We start from the raw sequence: 21,755 nt of genomic DNA, 5'->3' as shown, positions 1-21,755 counted from the left end.
CTTCTGTCTTCTTTTGCATCCATACTCCTTATCTCCCCTACACATATATAGACCTTGCACGTCTATGCCTAACTTCTAAAAAAAAAATCTGTTGATGACTAAGTGTATAGATACACATAGGAAAATCCTTACAAATGTACAAAAGCCACTGGTAACTAATTACCAAAGTTAGAGATCTAAGATTAATATGCAAAATAAACTATTTTTATATAGTAGCAAGAAACAGTTGAAAATGGAATTTTAAAACCATGCTAGGTGGTTTAGGGGGAAAATACAATTAAAGCCCTAAAAGATATATATGCAATAGCATGCAATTACATAGAAATAAAGTTAATAAAAGAGTTGGAGATCTGCACATGCAAAACTTGAAAGCATTGCTGAACAAGCTAAAGGTGGCCTAAATAAATCAACTCAAGTTGGCAGTTCTTCCCAAACTGACCCATAGTTTCAAGGCTTTTTGTACATTTTAAAGAGCTGCTCTTAAAAATTCATACACAAAGGCAATAGCATAGAAGAACAGAAATGGTATCAAAAGTATACCGAGAACTAAAACTCTGAGAAAACAACTCAACCCGAGAAAAAGAGCAAACCCTCGGAAGGTGAAGATGACATGAAACTCTGTCTCCAAATCCTTTGTTTGTTTTTTCAAGACAGCGTTTCTCTGTGTAGCTTTGGAGCCTGTCCTGGAACTTGCTCTGTAGACCAAGCTGGCCTCAGAACACAGAGATCTGCCTGCCTCTGCCTCCCAAGTGCTGAGATTAAAGGCGTGCATCACCATCCGGCTCAAATACCCCTTTTAAGTAACGTGAAAATACTTTTTACTATGCTTTTATGCCAAATATGTGTAGTTAATTTGTTAAAACCCATAGAATGGAGCTGGGCATGGTGGCACACGCCTTTCATCTAGGGACTTGGGAGGTAGAGGTGGAATTTCTGTGAGTTTGAGGCCAGCCTGGTCTATGTAGGAAGACCTTGACTCAAGAAGGCAAAAGGGAGGCTGGGAATATAGCTCAGTTGATGGAGTACTAGTCTAGCATCCATGAAGCCCTGGTTCAGTCCTCAGCACTTGATTAGATAGGCTATGATTGTATATTCCTGTAATCCCAGCGCTTGGGAGGAGACGGGAAGATCAGATTGGGAGTGAGGTTAGTTCAGGATTTAGAGGCAGAAAACCTGTATTCAGATCTCTCTCTGTCTTTTTCTACCCTTGTAGTGTTGGCTGTGGTGTAGGGTCAGTCTAGGGTCCTGTCACTCTAATAACTTGACTGTACACTTGAGTGTAGTACAGTGTTAAGACCTCGCCACTGACCAGGAATCTGATGTGTATGATGTATTTGATGCTGCTGAAGATAAACAAGTGCTCATGTGGTCCAATTTTGGTGTGCTGCAGGTTCAGCTTGTTGGTTTAGATGAAGAGAGTTCAGAGTTTATTTGCCGAAACACCTTTGACCACCCGTACCCCACCACAAAGCTCATGTGGATTCCTGACACAAAAGGCGTCTATCCAGACCTTCTGGCGACGAGTGGTGACTATCTCCGCGTGTGGAGGGTAAGCAGGTGCTTTATCAGCAGACAGCAGTGTGAGGTCCCAAAGAACGGACAGGTAGTACCGTTGCAGCATGGAGGAAACAAAGAAAATGCGTCTGAACTGATCTTGTTTTAGCTCTGAAGGTTTTTTAGGAAATCTAGTCCAGATGCCTTCTGCAGAGTCTTGCTGCTGGCCTCAGTGAACCTTGAAACTTGAGACTCATTTAACCTGGTGTGATGGGGACAGACTTCTTTCTGTGAGGCAGAGAACACTTGGGACCTCCTGCTCCAATAACAGTCCAGATATTTTTGAGTAAATACATTCCGGGCTTTTGATTCTAATGTGTTACGTGTGTGAATCTTCCCTTTACAGCTGAGCTCAGCACAGGGGCATCCACTGTGCTTGGGAGTCTAGGGTCCAGCAGACAGGCTGTGTAGAGCACCAGGAAGAGGCGTGGGTGAAAACCTAGAGAGCAAAACTAGGAGAAGGGCAAGTTCTGAAAGAGGTCCCAATTCAGGAGTTCCTTTGGGTTTTAGTCCCCCTTATTATAAAATTATTTTCTCCCCTTGTCTTCGATTTACTAAGCAGGACTGTGTGTGTTTTTGTGTGTGTGTGTGTGTGTGTGTGTGTGTGTGTGTGTAGACAGGCTCATGTCTCATTATTGTCCCTTCAGGTTGGTGAGACAGAGACGAGGCTGGAGTGCTTGCTAAACAATAACAAGAACTCAGACTTCTGTGCCCCCCTGACCTCCTTTGACTGGAACGAGGTGGATCCTTATCTTTTAGGTGAGGGCTTTGATTTCCAATTTGAAGAAAATGAAGATACATTTCCTCAGATTTGGGCTGGGTCTGTTTTTATGGGGGTCAGGGGACTTTGAGGCACATATCTTGTCCTAAAACAGCCAAGGGTGAAATGGGCTAACTATGGAAAGTAGTCATTCATTTCTTATAGGGAATGCAGCTTCCTCTGTGTCTGTCACATCTCTCCAGCTAAAATCTAAAGTCTTGCAGTTGTGATGGTACACACCTCTAATATCAACACTTGGGAGGGGCAGGCTGGATGACCTTGAGTTCAAGGTCAGCTTTAACTCTATCAGGGTATTCTGTTTAAAGAAATTCTCCCCACTCCACAAGAAACAAGTCAGTGCTGAGGACATGCTGTGGCCTCTTGTCCCCTGGGCCAAGCAGAGAGAGTGGGGAGTCTCGTGGAACCTCCCCTCCCTCATCTTGCTCTGGTGTCTGCAGGTACCTCGAGCATTGACACAACCTGCACCATCTGGGGCCTGGAGACCGGGCAGGTGCTGGGGCGAGTGAACCTCGTGTCCGGCCACGTGAAGACCCAGCTGATCGCCCATGACAAAGAGGTAATGATGGTTTCCTCTGCTCCTCTGCAGGCGCTTCCTGTACCTGCGGGTGAGAGGTCCTCCTGTTCTCTCACTGTTTTGAAGGTTATGTAGATCATAATGTCGGCATGTGTCTTGTCTAAGTTAAAATTTAATGTGTTCAAACAGAAAACAACACTTAAAACTGAACGCACCTTTTAAAAATGTTTTATTTATTACTGTTATTATTATGAGAGAGAAAGTAAGTGTGTGCGCATGTGCAGGCACATGTGTACCACAGTGATGTGTGGAGGCCAGAGAACAACTTCTGGGGGTCATTTGTCTCCTTCTGCTCTGGGTTCCAAGGATTGAGCTCAGGTTGTCCGGCTTGCAGAGCAAGGCCTTCTACCCTGTGACTGAGCTCCCTCACCAGCCCAAAGGCATGAATGACACTAACAACTTCATCTATAGTCTCTCATTTTCCTTTCAGACTAGAGGTTGATGGGGGTATTTTTTTTTTTAATTAATTATTTGGGAATCTAACATGTGCCTCAATCACACTCACCTCCTAGTCTTCCCATGTCCACCTCCTTCTATCACGACACCCCCTCCCTGCCCCATAAGAAACAAAACACAAAAAAGTCAATTTTGTGTTATCTATGCATTCCTTGGAGCATGGTTCGGATGAGTCTTTCTCTGCCCGCATCCACCACCAAAAGCCATCAGCTGAGAGAGTCTTACGGTGTCTGGAGTGGGCAGGGTTAGCTCCTCCACATCCACACCACCACCCGTGCCTCAGCAGTGCTGTGGGCTGCTGGGGACGAGGCCAGCGCTCCCATGAGGGGTGGGGCCGGAAGTTGCTTTTTTAATGAAGTCTCTTACAGACATCCTAGAACTAATATGGTTAATAATTTTAGAGTAACCCTTCTCTCTGAACAGGATGGCTTCTTGGAGATAGGGGGAAACAGGAAGAGGGGAATCTCATGACAGATGATCCTAATTAGCTGTTTTTCTCTAACACCATTCTGTGAAAACTCTGGTATGTTTACTTAATCTTTTTATTTTCAGTCCTGTTTGGAGGCAAATATGTCTCATTGATATTGTTTCTTCTGTGTTTATTGGAAGCTGAGGGGGTATCCTGGTGATTTTGGGGGGAAGTAGGCATAACTGCTCCTAAAGATATGCCTGTGTTCTTTTTTCCTTTTCTACCCCTTTACCTGCACAGCGAATGGTATCGGTATTTGTATAAGAAAAAAGATGCCTTCAGGTCATCAACCATGTGCCAGGTTGCCATTCTGAGGGGTTGATCTTTCGTGTTGCACTCCTGAGATAAGATCAGTAGAAGGCGCTGGGACTTGACTCCTCTAAGCTAAGAGTGTGCTCTGCAGAGATGACCACTAAAGGAACTTGTGGAAATGTCAAGTAGACAGGCCTCTGTTCTCTGCTGGAGCCAACCCAAAGGAGGGAACTACTCAAAGTGTCTAGGAATAGAGCTCGGTGATGGAATGCTTGCCTAGCATCCATGAGGCCCTTGGTTCAGCCCCCATTATGGGGGAAGAGGATCTTGCAAGAATAAACCTAAGTGATTTAAACCAAGAGAATGCTTATGCAGTGAAGGAACTGAGAGGTTAGGAGCAGGGGGCTACCACCAACTATAGGCTGAAGGTTGTGGCTCCTAGAGTCTGGCTTTACCTGGCAGAGATGCTTCTGAACAGAGAGAGGAAGGATAAATACTCAGCTGCTGCTTGTATCCCATCATCCAGTTTCCCACCTTGGATTTCTTTGGCTGAACCACCCAGAAGCAGCCAGCAAACCTGTGACCCAGCCAAACTTGGCCAATAGGAAAGAAGAGCAGGAGAGCCTGGGATGGATCAGAGCAAACGATAAACTAGAAAGAGCCTGTGATGGCAGCTCTGCCTGAGGAAGATCCTAGGCCGGGTGGGGTGGGGTGGGGTGTAATGACTGTCTGGTGGATGTAGCAGAGACGAGTTTAATACATTGGGAGTTACCACCTTCCCTCTTCCCTGACGAACTGTATAGGTGGGGCACTGATGAAGGAGCAGTTACTTAAGCTGATAGAGCTTTGTGCTTTGAGCCATACTCCAGAACCAACAGGAAAACAGATGCCAAACACAAAACACACTTTAGGATCTTGGATAGTAATGACAGCTGACATTGAGATGGAGGAATAAGTAGAATTTCTCACTAAAAATATCAGGTCTGGGACTGGAGAGAAGGCTCAGCGGTTAAGAACATTGATTGCTCTTCTAGAGAACCCAGATTTAATTCCAGCACGCACATGGCAGCTCACAACCATCTGTAACTATAGTTCCAGGGGATCCTATGCCCTCTTCTGGCCTCTGTAGGCACTAGCCACTCATGTAATGTACATACATACGAGCAGCCAAAACACTCATACAGATACAATAAAAATCTTTTTTAAAAAATGTAGTTCTCTGGACGCTCTGGATACTAAGGGACAAACACTGCTAATAGATGCCCATCTATTTCTGTTCAACATGCTAAGCCCCTTTTCTCTAACCATGAAGAAATACTTCTCTATGGTAAAGATTAAGAGTAGATCACAAGGGCCAGATGTACTGACACATGCCTGCACTCCTATCATTGAGTGGTAGATGTAGGATCAAGAGTTCTGGGTCATCTGCTACATAGAAACTTTCATGCTAACTTGGGCTCCATGAGACTCTGTTTTAAAACAATAGGAAAAGAGTGATTAAAAGGGGATCCTGGGTGTCTATAATTCTAGTACTTGGGAGGTAAAGATGGAACAGTCTAAAGTTTGATACCATCCTGGGCTACATAGCAAGACCCTATCTTCTTAGGTATGGCACACTGGATAGACAGAGGTTTTGTCTAGTGCTGTTCAGCTACATAAAGACCTCTATACCACAGCCCCTACCTCATAGCAAGTTCAAGGCCAACCTAGGCCACATGAGATTTTTTTTTCTTCCTTTTTTTTTTTTTTCTTGTTTTCTCTAACTGGATGAATAGACTGGCTTTAATAAAATTATAACAAGTTGATACAACCTTATCCTGTCTGGCTAAACTAACAGCTTGTTTATTAAAACAATCAGAGTAACAAATCTTCACAGTGTGCAGAAGATCAACCCACAGTATCTCCCCCTTTCTGTCTAACTGAAACAGAAGGTTTTAACTTTAACATAGTAAAATTACATACAACAAAACAGTTATCAAGTAAGAATTATAGTTATGATATCTAGTCTATTTGTATTTGACAAAGTCAGAAAACATTTAATTATCCATCTTATCTTGGTGAATCTAAAGTTTCATATCTAATTTGCCCTTTATTATAATTAAGGGAAACTATAATTATAACTATCTAGTCTTTAACTCCATCAAAGACCTGAGAAGGAAATAATATTACCTAAGTAAACAAGAAGTGCAAGCAAGTGACTTGCAAAAAATGCAAGAAATAACAGAAACAGCTGGCTGCCTGGACAGTCACTCAAAGTTTCTCTGCAATGTTGGGGCATCCAACTTTGGCTTATAGGTCTAGAATATCTGACAGACCTTTTTTAGAAACAGGAAAATTTGAAGGATTGTTTTACCCTGTCTCTGCAAAGTTCAGCAGTTGCTTTTCTTTGTGTCCTACTTGTCCAGACTGCATGGCGTACTTACTGTAAGCGGTCGAGGCAAGGGTGGTCTCTTGTCCAAAAGGTCAGCTTTACCAAAAAGAAAACAAACTTCATATGTAGTGTCTTGGGTGCCCATTATCCTCTTGGGAGTAGATCAGTGCTGCCAGGAGCAGATATGTCTCACAGTCAAGAAAAGCCTTAGGTTATTAAAACATTTAAAATGCCATATTCTGTAGGTCTTTGAAGTGTTTGAAGATTATCTACCTAATAAAAATGTATCTTTGTATACCTAGAAAACCTAACTAACATGACTATAAGTTTAACTATTATAGATGACTAAATATTAATCTATTTTTAATTATATATTATACTTTTAAATGATCTGCATAAACACAATACCTTAAACAAGAATAGAAATATATATGCAGTATAACAAAATTGACTTTAAATTTGTGTCAATAAACTAAAATCCATAACAGTGTAAAATATTTTGAGATTAACAGTTGTTTTTTGGATTAAAGTAGATTCAATAACCTACCCTTTTCCCCTTCATTTCTATATCATATTCCCCTCTCTTCTTTGGAAAGAGAGTGACTGACCAATAACAATTTATAATCAACCCTTTAAACAAAGATAAACATCCATAATCTGTTTTTTTGGAAATGTGGACATAGTTCTCTAGACTACTTCCTGCTGATTGGGGGCGCTGGTAATTTTTTTGGAATCCTGAGAAAATTTAGAATAATTCTTAAGTCACAGCTGTAGTATTCTGTGAGGTTTGATCATCTTTTTTTTTTTTTTGAAGAGAATTATATATATATATATATATATTATATATATATATATATATATATATATATATATAATTTTACAATACCATTCAGTTCTACATATCAGCCATGGGTTCCCCTATTCTCCCCCCTCCCACTCCCTCCCCTTACCCCCAGCCTACCCTCCGTTCCCACCTCCTCCAGGACAAGTCCTCCCCTGAGGACTGCAATCAGAGGTTTGATCATCTTAGTCAACAGTCTTGAAGTTGTTTTGGATGCTGTATCATCTGGGCCATCATTTTTACCATCATTTTTACTGTTGTCTGGTCCTCTTGTTCTGAAAATACATAAACTTTTAAGGGTAACATACATATCTGTATTAATACAAATATAAACTGTATTTTACATAAGGCAGTCAAAGATAATTTTTTGTTTTATGTCTGAGCAGGTAAAATATGTGTTACAGATCTTGTAGTTACTTTAGATTTATTTTTTCATGTCTGTAATTATGATTTCAGGGGGTCTTCCTCGATCAAACCTAATTTTCCTTAACTCAGAATGAATCCATAGGCTCTCATTTCCTGTGAAATAAAAACATATCCTCTCCCCCAAAGTGGCATAACTTTTGACTTGGATTTTAGAATCAAGAATTTTTAAAATATATAGGTTGGCTTAATCCAGCAGCTTTTATAATTAAATGTCTCAGAACAGTCAAAATTTTTGTTTTTCGAGACCGGGTTTCTCTGTGTCATTTTGGTGCCTGTCCTGAATCTCGCTCTGTAGACCAGGCTGGCCTCAAACTCATAGTGATCTGCCTGGCTCTGCCTCCTGAGAGCTGGGATTAAAGGCGTGTGCCACCGCCACCTGGCTAAACAGTCAAAACTTTTAAAGATAATACAATAATATACATAATACAGACTTTTTGTGCATTTTCCATTCTTACATGTCCCATTTTCTTCATATTACTTCCTCTCCCTTTTAAAGACTTTATTATTTTAAATCTAAGACTATATATACTCTTTCTCTTCTCTCTCCCAAGCTACATACTTTTTTTTTTAAACATACTGTGACCTGTTTAGAGGCCTTTTTGTCTGAATCTGTTTTTACTGTGTATCTGTAATCTTTTCCGTCTGCATGATCAAAACCACAAATCTGTCATGCAGCACTCGAAGCTCAAGTCTAAATGCAGCAGCTTAGAACCACCTCTCTGTACTGAGGCCCTTTTGAGAGGTTGTGGAAACCTGCCATGCCGCTTAGCTTATGGTGGTTGGTGGCCAGCTCCATTTCACAGGCACTGAGGCCAGCATGAGAGACTAGGAAGCCCAGTGTGACTCCATTTCTGTGCGTTTAGAACCTTTTTTAAGGTTTCTCAGGTTTTATGTGGATCTATGTCCCATGTTGGTCGCCATATGTAAAGGTAGGCTTTTTTCTGTCCTGCCCTGTCCCACAGCTGCTTCCCAAATTATCACACAGAGGCTTATATTAATTATAAATGCTTGACTGATGGCCCAGGCTTATTACTAACTAGCTCTTACATTTAAATTAACTCATTTCTATTAATCTCTACATTGCCACATGGCCCGTAGAGCCTTTGGCATCTTGCTTCTTGGGCAGCTGCCTTGCATCTCTTCCTACTTCACCTCCTCTCTGTATCTCCATTTGGTTTTCCTGCTCAGCCTTATTTTCCTGGCTATAGGACAAATCAGCTTTTATTATCAACCAATAGGAACAGCATACATTCACAGCCTACAGAAGGGTCCTCCCACAGCAACACACTTTCAATCCCAGTACTCAGAAGGCAGACACTATAAGTTCAAGGCTAGCCTAGCCTATACAGTGAAACCTTGTCTTAAAAAAAGAATTAAATAAATAAATAAATAAATAAATTTCCCTTATAGGGCTGGGACTATAAACTCAGTAGTAGAGCAATTGGCTACATAATGGAGCTTAATCCCAAACACTGAAAATAAATAAGAAATAAATAAGATCAAATATGTCCAGGGGGTATATATGTAAGGTACAGTGTCAGATATTTCTTTTAAGAAAATATGAGGTACTGTTGCTGCTTAAAAAGGAAAGACAAAATCAGAGCTCTTCTAATCAAGCTTCTCAAGGGTTCTACTGAGATTTGACTAGAACATAGGATAGCTCTGTCCCTTAGCAACCTAAAATCATGACCTCTGTGTGCATGTTTTCCCTGCCCTACACTTCCCTTTTTTCAGACAAGTCCATGTTAAGTTGCCCAGGCTAGCTCCAAACTCATTTTATAGCCAAAGCTGGCCTCAAACTCAGGAGCCTGAGTATTGGGATCACAGGCATATACTATCTATCATCAAGCTCAAATTATTTTGTTTGAAATTGGATTCGGTCCCAGTGGTGCTTACATCACTGGGTATTCCCTTCTGAGACTATGCTGGAGTGCTTGCAATCCACTGGAAGGTGTAAGGTACCTGCTGCTACTGCTGCAAATAGCCAGGTACAAGACTGTTCCTCAGAAAAAGCAGAATTCATTATTTAGGAATCATAGATAAGGCTTCACACTGGTTTTCCACTTCTGAAAGTCACACTTTAAATTCCCAGTTCTGTATTTTCATTTAGCAGAGACACTATAGAAAATAAATCATTGCATCTTCTCAAAATGAAAAAAAAAATTCAATTCTTCAAGAGTTTTTCTCTTTCTTTCTTTCCTTTCTTATGTATTTGTTTGTTTATTTAGGTATTTTAAATGTCGATGATCACAAAAACTTCTGGTTTCTCTTCATTATAGACTTGCATTGCCTAGTATTGCTTTGACTTCTGTTCCCTGAGGACGCTTGGACAGTGAAAATTCTCACACAATTGACCATAACTTGAAATTTTTTGAACAATATTAAGTACTTTCATTTCCCGGGTATGAAGTATACATCAGCACTGAACTTGTAAAGCCACTCATCCAAAAAGTGAAAGAACAGAGTCTGCAAGTCATCTCTTTGGGTTTCTACTTCTACTGTTTGGAGGGTTCCACAGTCCCTGTGTCTGTCATGTAACCATGGCCATGGCACACTGTTCAAATGCTTCCTCCAGAGCATATCCCATGAGTGTAACTGGACATCAGCCGTGGGATCCAGATAGTCATACTTTGGATTGACCGGAGGATACTTGTCCTTGATTGCCTTCTGTTCCTCCATCACACTGTAGTTTCTGACATGCTCGACTTCTTATTTTATTTTTCAAGATTTATTTCTTCTTATTTTTATGTGTATGGGTGTTTTGCCTACATGTATGTCCTTGCACCACATGTGTGCACAGTACGAGGAGGCCAGAGGGAGTGTCAGATCCTCCAGAACTGTAGTTACAGACCACTTTTAGCTGAATCTGGGTCTTCTGCAAGAGCAACAAGTACTTTTAACCACCAAACCATCTCTCCAGCTCCCCAGTGCCCTTTTAAAAAACACAAAAACAGAAATCATAATTACCTTTTTCTTACAAATGGGTCCCAGGTCTAGGTTTTATAGCAGAACCAGCTTGGCAGAACCATGATGTAGTTTGTCAGGAACCTGCATCTGATTGCATAGAATCATAGGTTCACACCCACCAAAGCCCAGAAAATAGCTGCCTTCAGACTTCGGGTTTGTAGGTTTTGTTTTATCACAGGGTTTTAAGGGGAAGAGTGGAAGCCAGGCATGGGAAGAAGTCAGCCAGGACCTGTGGTAGCATGATCTTTATTCTCTGAGAAGCCACTAACTTACCTGCTTTTGTGTCGTAAGTTGGGGTTCATAGGAACTGGGAAGTGACAAGTTTCCATCCTGTGGGAAAAGGAGACGACTGATGTAGACCTGAAGCTTCTTACCAACAGGTCTATGATATTGCGTTCAGCCGAGCCGGAGGGGGCAGGGACATGTTTGCCTCTGTGGGTGCGGATGGCTCCGTGAGGATGTTTGACCTCCGCCATCTGGAACACAGCACCATCATTTACGAAGACCCACAGCATCACCCACTGCTTCGCCTCTGCTGGAACAAGCAGGACCCTAACTACCTTGCCACCATGGCCATGGATGGAATGGAGGTAAGCCCCATTGGCCTTGTCCCTTGACTCCAGCCTGCCTAGTGTATTTACAAGAGTAGCTCTCAGATGGTGGCAGTTTTGTGCCCAGTAGATCTTTGGAAATACCTGGAAACGTTTTTGGTTGTCAAGAGTTAAAGAGGAAGCATAGAGTGTTCCTGGCATCAAGTAGGTAGCGATCAGGGAGGCTGCTAATCATCCTGCAATGCACAAATAATCCCCAAGAGTATCAGTCTACTCAGAACGACAAAAGGACCTAGACTGAGGAACCCGATCAACAAAAAGGACTGTGTTTGGCTTCTCCCTGCTTCTTTGGTGAAACAGAGTTTCTGTAGCTCAGGCTAGCTTAGAACTTACTGTGTATCCTAGGCTAGCCACAAACTCGCTGCAATTGCACTGCCTTTGTGTTATGGATTTCTGATACAGTGGTGATGTAGCTTAGTGACAGAGTGCTTGTCTAGCATGCTCAAGGCCCTGAGTTCAATCCCCAATACTAAAAACAAAAAACAAACAAAACAACACACACACACACACTCACACACACAAAAACAACCAATAAACTTTCACTGGGTATGGTGGTGGCATGCCTTAATCCCAGCATTTAGGAGGCAGATACAGATGGATCTCCATGAGTTCAAGGCCAGCCTGGTCTACATAGAGTTCCAGGACAACAAGGGCCACATAGAAAAACCTTTTCTTTTTTTAAAAAAAATAAACAAACAAACAAACAAATTCGGATAGAGTAAAGCTAAGAAAATAGAACAGTGATGGTGCCTGCAGGGGACTGAGTGCAGGAACACAGAACCCCCGTGACTGCAGGGGACTGAGTGCAGGTACACAGAACCCCCGTGACTCTGCAGGGGACTGAGTGCAGGTACACAGAACCCCCGTGACTCTGCAGGGACTGAGTGCAGGTACACAGAACCCCCGTGACTGCAGGGGACTGAGTGCAGGTACACAGAACCCCCGTGACTGCAGGGGACTGAGTGCAGGTACACAGAACCCCCGTGACTCTGCAGGGGACTGAGTGCAGGTACACAGAACCCCCGTGACTCTGCAGGGGACTGAGTGCAGGTACACAGAACCCCGTGACTCTGCAGGGGACTGAGTGCAGGTACACAGAACCCCCGTGACTGCAGGGGACTGAGTGCAGGTACACAGAACCCCCGTGACTCTGCAGGGGACTGAGTGCAGGTACACAGAACCCCCGTGACTCTGCAGGGGACTGAGTGCAGGTACACAGAACCCCCGTGACTGCAGGGGACTGAGTGCAGGTACACAGAACCCCGTGACTCTGCAGGGGACTGAGTGCAGGTACACAGAACCCCCGTGACTCTGCAGGGGACTGAGTGCAGGTACACAGAACCCCCGTGATCTGCAGGGACTGAGTGCAGGTACACAGAACCCCCGTGACTCTGCAGGGGACTGAGTGCAGGTACACAGAACCCCCGTGACTCTGCCCGTGACTGCAGGGGAGTGCAGGACACAGAACCCCCGTGACTGCAGGGGACTGAGTGCAGGTACACAGAACCCCCGTGACTCTGCAGGGGACTGAGTGCAGGTACACAGAACCCCCGTGACTCTGCAGGGCACTGCAGTGCAGGTACACAGAACCCCGTGACTCTGCAGGGGACTGAGTGCAGGACACAGAACCCCTGAGGGGACTGAGTGCAGGTACACAGACCCCCGTGACTCTGCAGGGGACTGAGTGCAGGAACACAGAACCCCCATGACTGCAGGGGACTGAGTGCAGGTACACAGAACCCCCGTGACTCAGCACAGGACTCAGTGCAGGAACACTAATCACCATGAGTCCTTAGGTTGCCTTTTGGCCCCTGGTCAGGAATTTCTTTGTGGAGGAACAGTGGTGGTTAATAAGGAGGCTAATCCTATACTGAAACTTCATGGGTGAGATAAGATCAAGTCCAGATCAAAGTGACAGGCATTGGGAGGACTTGCTGTTACTGCCACAGTGTGTCAGCAAGAGGCTTCTAAGCTAAAATGTACAAATAATGTCTCCTAACTTCAAAGTTGAAGAGTCCGAATATGAAGTCATTGAAAAACTCTAGTCCTAAAGAAATAATACAAAAATCCATCTGGTAATTTATCATGAATTATACAGCTAATTCAAAAAATTCAAATAAACATTAATTTCATAATAAAAAAAAAGGTAGGTTGGGGATTTAGCTCAGTGGCAGAACGCTTGCCTAGCAAGCGCAAGGCCCTGGGTTCTGTCCTCAGCTCTGGGGGGAAAAAAAGGGAAGACAAGTAATATATAAATGACTAAAATTTAAACCAAGTCACAGTTACTGGGACTGAGTAAGAAAGTAGACCACCCCTTTGGTGTTCTAGGCAGGCTCTCCAGCTGTTGCAGACATACAAACAAAAGCTCTGTGGTCTGCTAGGTTTTATGAGGGGTGGATTGTTGGTTGAGAGGATACAGTGGGTAACCTTAGTTTGGGTGAAGCTTGTGCCTCAGACTTCTTACATTCCAGATTCTGCTTTGGTTAGGTGCTCATTCTCCCTAGCTAAGATACACGGATTTTCATTTCATTTTGTTGATTAATTGGTTGAGGATTGATTGGTTTTTCGAGACAGGGTTCTCTGTGTAGTTTTGGTGCCTGTCCTGGAACTCACTCTGTAGCCCAGGCTGGCCTCGAACTCACAGAGATCCGCCTGCCTCTGCCTCCTGAGTGCTGGGATTAAAGGCGTGCACCGCCACCATCATATTTTCCTATAGGCACTTACCAAAGGTGTTTATGGACCATCCAAACTCACATTGCCTGTTCCTGTTCCCCTTCTTCATTAGTCTAAAGCCCAGTGTCTCTCAGCACAGATGTGTTTGTTTCTTTGTTTCTTTCTTTCTCCATCTTTAGGAAATCCTGTCTTTAATATTCTTCAATTCCACAAATGAAAAGATTATGCTTAATATTTGTGTGTGTGATAGTGTATTTTGTTTGTTTTTCCTGCCACACTCTGCAATTGCTGGTCCTTTTCTGTTTCTGCAGGTGGTAATTCTGGATGTTCGAGTTCCCTGCACACCTGTCGCCAGGCTGAACAACCACCGAGCATGTGTCAATGGCATTGCTTGGGCCCCACATTCATCCTGCCACATTTGCACCGCAGGTAACCATGACAGCAGCAAGTGTCAGAGAGTGAGGACCCTGGCTCCCTAGGAGTGTGATTCTTGCTGTTTCCAGGGCAGTTTTGTGAGATTTCCAGGCAGTTTTGTGAGATTGAAGCAGTCCACACTCCAGATGCTCTTTTGTATTCAGTTGGTCTCAGAACATCTTTCGTTGACTAATGACGGTGTGTATCAGATACAGACCTGGGTGTGTATTCCTGTAGGGGTAGGTACAGTCCCCTGGGAGTCTGGGTTCTTAGAAGAAGAAGCACCCTCTTGACTGTGACAGGGTCTTTGGTACTACCAGGAATTACCTCCCTTGGGCCTTGGGTCTTTCACCTTCACAAAGCCTTACCTAGTCAGTAGTTTGACTTACAGTTCTCATTTTACTATTTTTCTCAAAGAGGGTACTTCTCAAAAATATGCTGCTTAATGCAAGTCTGTTATTAAATACAGAGCTGTAATAAGTCAAAGGTTAGAAATTATCTTTTCAATTTGCTTCCCCCCCATCCCCCCAAGACAGGATTTCTCAGCCCTGGCTGTCCTAGAACTCACTCTGTAGCCCAGGCTGGCGTTGAATTCACAGAAATCTGCCTGCCTCTACCTCCCGAGTGCTGAGATTAAAGGCGTGTGCCATCACCACCCAGCTTGAGGATAAGTTTTAAAAAAGATTTAATTGTGACCTTTAGAAGACAGTGAGCATAGCTCTAAGAGACTGTAGCGTCTGGTCATTATCTCAAGAGAGAACACTGCTTGGAGTCAGCATCTCATTCTCTAGTGCTGGCTGCCCTGTAACTTACTATGTAGACCCCAGACTGACTTCACACTCAGGGCAATCCTGTTTCTGCTTCCAGAGTACTATTTTTTTCCTTATTTGTTTTATTTTTATTTACTTATTTTGTTGAGACAGGATCGCACTGTGGAGTACTGTCTGGCTGTAACTTGCTGTATTGATCAGGCTGAGCGGTCCACTTGTCTCTGCCTCCCAAGTGCTAGGACTATAGTCATGTGCCACTATACCTAGCAAAACACATTAGTTGGCAATGGTTGAGGGGTTTTTGTTTGTTTGTTTGTTTATTTGTTTGTTTGCTGATGGTGCTGGAATTGGACCAAGGATATTGACCATAATAGGCAGATACTTTACCACTGAGCTATGTCTCCAGTCCCTTATTGTTGGGATCACAAGTACAGATGGAATTTCTTTTAATGGTGCATGTCTATTTAGCACTTTATGTCAATCATCTGTACAACTCATTGAAGTGTAAATATACAAAAAATGGGAAGCAGTCATCAGAGAAGCATCTTCATTCACATAAGTATTTTTAGTGGCTGAAAGTGACATCATGTTTTGGGACCATTGCATCCCGTGTCCTCTCCTGATTCCTGAATCTAGTGTCCTGATCTAATTCTCCAACCCAAGTGCAGTGGATGGAGCTTAAGGACCGAGAATGTGGAGTCAGGACCTAGATTTGAGTCCTGACCTTGCCACTCACTGGCTACATGGCATGATGGGGCAAATCGTAATATTGCTAAATCTTGGTTTCCTCATCTCTAAAATAAAACCTCCCTCACAAAGTTTTGATGAGCAAATGTTTTGCAAATTGTGACTGACTCTCCAAATGCAAGATTGTTACCTCATTCTGAGCTGAGACATTCTTGCTTGCTTTTTCTCTAGCGGATGACCACCAGGCTCTCATCTGGGACATCCAGCAGATGCCTCGGGCCATCGAGGACCCAATCCTGGCCTACACAGCTGAGGGAGAGATCAACAATGTGCAGTGGGCCTCCACTCAGCCTGACTGGATCGCCATCTGCTACAACAACTGCCTGGAGATACTCCGTGTGTAGTCTCTGGCGACTCACCTACCGGGCCGGGGCTTGTGTGTTTCAGCCTCTGCCCCCTCCCTCCCCACGTAAGAAGAACATGTTTCCAGTGGCCAGTATGTCTCTTGTTGCTTTACACCCACTGTGTCCAGAAGCTGCTGTAGGAGTCCAGGCCAGTTGCCCCTCGCTGTCTGTGCAGGACTGTGCTGTGTGGTGCATCGTAGCCCAGGGCTGGGTTTACGATTTCTCTGCTTTCCTCTTCTTTGCTTCTTCAATTAAACATTTCTGTATATCTGTTTGTCAGCTGTTGTGTTCATGAACAGTACAAGCACTGGCTCTGTCTGTCCGTGTGCCCCGTGTCTGTCTGTGTGTACTGCCCGAGGCAGCAGTCCATGTCTTGTCCCATCCATGTCCATGCTAGCACTTAAGTGGGATCAAATGCCAACTTCACATTGTCTTTCCTCCTGGCATCAGTGTCTTTTAACAAACCTCAACTTTGTATATTTATCTATCCGGCTAATTTTTTTATGAAAGGAATTTCATCTTCCTGGTTTCCTGGTTTTACAGTCCTCCCTCTTTGTACCTTCCTCTCCTCCCTCAGTGCCTGCAGTGGCTCCTGGTCCCCAGACCCCAAGAGCAGTTTGCTTCCCTGTGTCACTGCCTGTGCGGCACACCCTGACTGGGATTCAGAACTGATTGGTGCTCTCAAGGTTTCTGACTCACACCTTTCTCAGTCTGGGTCCTGAAGACTTGACAGGCCCAGGACAGACATAGGAAGCCTCTGTTCCACCCTCCAGTTCCCCTCTCTGCTTCACTAATGAGTACCCGGTGGAGCTAAGTGAGCAGCTGACTAGGGACCAGGCTGAGGGAGAACCAGTCCAGGAAAGCTGATCTTATGTTGTGTTTCCAATACTTGCTTTCAGAATCTATTTCTCCCTTTTAGAACTTGAATGATAGGCAGGAAAGATCTCTAAGCTAAGCTTCGGTATTTGTTTGCTGAGTTCCCTCTGCCTGGTGGGATTCTGGTCCATCTCTGGATTGAGTGCTGTGAATGAGAGACTCCTGAGAGGTGCCGTCTGTCCTGACCCTGAACAAGACCTTTAGATTGAGCTAGACAGGCAGTTCTCCTAAAGGCTGGGCTAATCAGCTGTGGTGATTCCAGGCCACCAAGTAAATGGCTCCAAAGGAATACTAGGCCCCAAGGCCAGTCATCAAGAGTCTCTCCATCTGGGACACTTGCCCACCCCTGAGTTTAGGTTCCGAGCAATATTGGACTTCGTAGGCTGCAGTTGGCTGTGCTGACCTCCAGGCCTCAGGTGTTTGTTTCCGTTACATGAATGGGTTCCATGGAGGGGACTTGGATGGTTCTGACTTTAGATGAGTCCCTGGCAGAGTTTGGGACATGCTTTAGGGTAATTTTCTGCTGAGCTGCCTGAAGGTTTCTTAGATTCTCTGACATGAGGAGAGTAGCAGGCCTGAATTGTAATGATTTGGCCACTTTGCTGGAGAAGTAAACATTGACTCATTGTTCTGTGCACATGGACTCTCTGAGTCTTTGCTCGCTTCCTACAGCTGCTGCAGCTGTATGCCCAAAGTCTGAGATCGCTTTACTACATAGGGGCTCGTCCCACAGGAAAGGCATTTTCAGTCAGGGTGTTTCCCCTGGGCCTTCCTGATTTGTCATTCTGATTTCTGGTCTCTGGCTGTCTGTCTGCTTGAGATTAATGTCCCTGCACTAGCATGTGCTTTACCCTGCATCATTTACAGACAGAGAGCACAAATTGTGATTACCTCTGCTTTGAGTGGTGTTTGCTGGCTAGGACAGAGTCCTGGAGGGTGGCAGCCTTGCTAATTCAGGTTGCTCCTGTAGGAGCCCCCAGTTTCTCCTGTGCTGAGTCTACAGTGGAAGTCAGGAGCGATAGTAGGACCTGCTGGGAAGGGCCTCTGTGTTCTGAGTGGGCTTTAACTTGGGCTGGATGATGGGGTTTGTCAACTGGAATTTGAAAACAAAGTTTTTAAGTTAGTAGTAGTTATTAGAATAGATTTGATTGAGGTAGCTCTGTGCTTTGGAAACAACCACATGATGATTTTTCCCCTGCTCTGTGGACTTGTCATCTTTCTTTAGCCTGCCTTCTCTGCCCTCCATCTGGTCCAGGTAAAACTCTCTCTGTCTCCATCTTCAAGTATGCATGCACCCACCGTTACAGGAGTGCTGGCATTTTGAAGCGCCAGCTCCCTCACCCTCCTTTTAGAGCATGGGTAGGTGGCCCTGTGGCTGAGGAAGAGATTTCTGTAGCCTTGAGATACAGAAAGTCGCTTAGTGTGCCATCCTTCCGGAAGCACAGATGTATTAAAGTGTCAAAAGCCAGTCTGTTTAAATTTGCAGTTCTTAGACTAACAGGGAGGTGGGTCAGGACCTCCAGATGTGTTTTCCTCCAGGGGCTGTAGCTCCAGGCTCCGGCATGGCTGCAGTGCTGTTTGGACTTGGCTCTGGCCTGTGCTTTCTGTGTGTGCTGGGTGGGAGGTTGCGTGCTCAGTCAGATTAGCAGAGAGCTGAACTGCTGAGTGGGTCTGAGGCTTTTCCCCACAGGAGATTGTATCTCTCTGGATGATAATTTTCTATCGAAATCAGAATCGGATCTCTGAGAACTGGCTATAATTCAGGAAGAACAGGAAAAAAATCAGAATCCTACAGTATTTTGATGATTGTTACAGTTGAAATTGGTATTTTAGGGTGTAGGAGAAAATGAGTTCTTGGGATCAAAGGGGGAAATATTAGAGAACACAGAGGGGCTGAGGGGAGTAGCATTGAGAGTCTCTCTCATAGCTGTGATGTGAGCCTGGACCTCAGCCGAGGCTGGCCTTCCAGTGCTGTTAATGTGGCACTGGGTAACTAGGAAGAGGGTGACAGCTAGGGGCCGAGAGCCCTTCCTACAGCAGGGCTGCTATAGGTGACGTCTGGGGGTTAAATTCTAAGTAGGAGGGTCCCGTGACAGTACATGATGATACTGTTGCCGTCTGTCTTTGAATTTAGGATCCTCTTATTTCAGTCTCCTTGAGTGCTGGAATCACAGGCCCCTGTCCCCAGCACCCATGGTTCTTCTTGTAGATCCCCCTCTTTCTTTATCTTCCCTTTGCCCTTTCATTTTTCAGTGTGTGTGTGTGTGTGTGTGTGTGCATGCGCGCGCGCGGCCCTCACACGTGCTAGGCAAGGGTTCTACTGAACTGCACTCTAGCCTCTTCTCTTTTGTTTTTCTTTTCTCCTATTCCTTTCCACTGTAGAATGTTCTCCCCGATGTAGCCTAGGCCCTAGGTTCCTAGACTGTAAGGACATGGAGGACTCTGGAGTTTACCAAACTGCCCCGCACTTTCCTTATTTTGAAAATAGGGCAGTTCCTTTGATCGCCTGGCTTAAGATGGAGAGTACCACCGCAGTAGAGGCCTCAAAGTGATGTTTCCTTAGAGCGGCGATGAGGAAGGCGGAGAGTGCTTAGCATTTAGGTTGGTTTTCTGAGAGAAGAGCTGACCTGAGCAGTGTCATCATGAACCCTAACGGGCTTTTCCAGAATTGTCCTCTCTGCTCTGGGGAGGCTGCAGCTGAGTATCTCATGTCTCAGAGCTTGTTCACCTCGCCCCGCTACATTCTCTCTTCCTCCCATACTGCCATTGCTGCTAATGGTCAGAGTCAAGCATGTGACATTATGGAATGAACAAGCTTCTTGGGCTGCTAACTAGATGGCACTTTTTAAATATGGAAACATGCAGGTGCCTTCTCCCAAGAGGCTTGAACTAATGTGTCAGCCAGAAACAATAAGCTAAGGGAAGTTTGAACTCCAGAAGAAGGATGTTGACAGTCTGTGTGACAGCTGGAAAATGTACGAGCAGCCACCTTTGGGACAACTCAGTGAAGCCGAACTGTGCTGTATACTATTTGAAAGAAGTGTTCTCACTTGGCCTGAGTGGAATGTCCACGTGTTAGGGAAACTGTTGACCTGAAGCTTTGAATCGCTTTAGTCAAATGACTCACTTGCTTTGGTCCCATGTGTTTGTGACCCCTCCGTCAGTGGATTTCCCTTGCCCTACCCTGTGTGTGACTTACAGCATGATTGTATAAACCTCTATGTAGAAAATGGAGATTTCCTGTTCTACACAATGTTAAGCTCTAACTGGTCCGTTTCTGTGCCCTTTAGTCTCTGTGTGTGAACTTACTTTCTTAGATATTTAAACTTCCCTTCTAAAGCTTTTGTGGCATCACTTGTTCAGGTGGAGAGGAAGCTGCCCCTTTGCAGAACTGTACTGTAACCATGTCTCCTTTATAAATATTACTTTCACAGGGCTGATTGTATACAGGGCTTGTAATAAAATATTAACACTGTGCTGTGAATGAGCTTAGGATTCTCCACCGGAGGTGACTTGAAAAGCAGCCGTGAGTGGAGTGTTCTTTCTGTGACTTTTCTTCATCCTACATACATTAAGTCTGTTTGTTCTGTTTCAGCCTCCTGTATAAGAAGTAACATATTTTCTGCCCATCATACTTTGTAATAAAACTTGAACATGTATAGATTGAATTTCTTCTTGTGGTGAATTCAGTTCTTCCCGGTTTGTTCCTGTGGTCATGTTTCAGAGGTACTGGAAGGGCATTGGACTCCACCTCATTCGACCCAGTATTCTGATGGCCCAGCTCGTTAACTGTGTCTCCTCTTTGTTCACCCACTTCCTAGGCAACTAAGAAAACATGGACACCTACTCCAGGCCGAGGGCCGAGACCCTCAGATTGCTTCTATTTTGTCAGAGGGCTGTCCACTCATTTGTAGTGTTCTGCAGTAATGGGGCTGTGTTTAGGAACCCTGAGGCCACTCCTGTCAGGGTGAGAGCCAGAGTGCCTCAGGAAAACGTCACAAGATGAAGGATGTCTGATTTGAGTTTTGAAGACTTAAGTAGGAGTTGTCTGGGAATAGGGAATGCCACTTAAGGCAGAGAATAGTCATATGCAAATTTATATGAATAAGAAAGTGTCAGATTCAGAGCATTACCAGTTAATGGATGTGTGGGAAGAAGGGTGGGCGGCATGACTAGAGAGGAAGGCAGCAACCAGATCAGGGCGAGTCATGTCCTTTGCAAAACTTTTGGATCTTAACTCGTGTGAGAATTTGGAAAACGGAGGTTAATCAGGATCTGACTTGCTTTTTTTAATTTACTTTTTTGAGACAGGATCTGTGTAACTAGGGCAAGCCTTGTTACACAGATCACCTTGTGGCCAAGGATAACTTAGAATTTTGTATCCTCTTGCCTCTAAGGTGCTGGGATAACAGATGTGCACCACCACATCTAGTTTATGTAATGCTGGAGATCAAACCCAGGGACAGATAATTGGGTTCTCTAGAGAAGAAGAACTGATAGAATGAATATGATAAAAAGAGATTGATTAGACTTGCTCATACACTAGGGCCGAGTAGTCCAGTAATAGCCATCTGCTCACTAAGAGAAGCTGAAAACCCAGTACCATCTCAGGTCACAAAGCTGCCCACC

The 21,755-nt window shown here is 44.3% G+C and overlaps 1 protein-coding gene and 1 pseudogene across 1 annotated transcript in view; one reads left to right on the top strand and one right to left on the bottom strand.

Moving 5' to 3' along the window:
* Positions 1–20,794, top strand: part of Dcaf7 (DDB1 and CUL4 associated factor 7) — a 28,412-nt gene extending 7,618 nt beyond the window's left edge. Inside the window, exons 2-7 of the mRNA XM_028865168.2 lie at positions 1,391–1,549; positions 2,202–2,313; positions 2,773–2,891; positions 11,072–11,281; positions 14,287–14,404; positions 16,078–20,794. Of these exons, the coding sequence (XP_028721001.1) occupies positions 1,391–1,549; positions 2,202–2,313; positions 2,773–2,891; positions 11,072–11,281; positions 14,287–14,404; positions 16,078–16,250 (891 nt within the window). The 3' untranslated portion in view covers positions 16,251–20,794. The remainder of the gene's footprint in view (positions 1–1,390; positions 1,550–2,201; positions 2,314–2,772; positions 2,892–11,071; positions 11,282–14,286; positions 14,405–16,077) is intronic.
* LOC114690402 lies at positions 9,958–10,589 on the bottom strand (annotated as a pseudogene).
* Positions 20,795–21,755: the final 961 nt, after the last annotated feature.

The sequence above is a fragment of the Peromyscus leucopus genome, chromosome 8b (assembly GCF_004664715.2).
Source record: "Peromyscus leucopus breed LL Stock chromosome 8b, UCI_PerLeu_2.1, whole genome shotgun sequence".
Classification (NCBI taxonomy): domain Eukaryota; kingdom Metazoa; phylum Chordata; class Mammalia; order Rodentia; family Cricetidae; genus Peromyscus; species Peromyscus leucopus.
The sequence above is the reverse complement of the archived record's forward strand: the minus strand, read 5'-3'. Positions and strand labels throughout refer to the sequence as shown.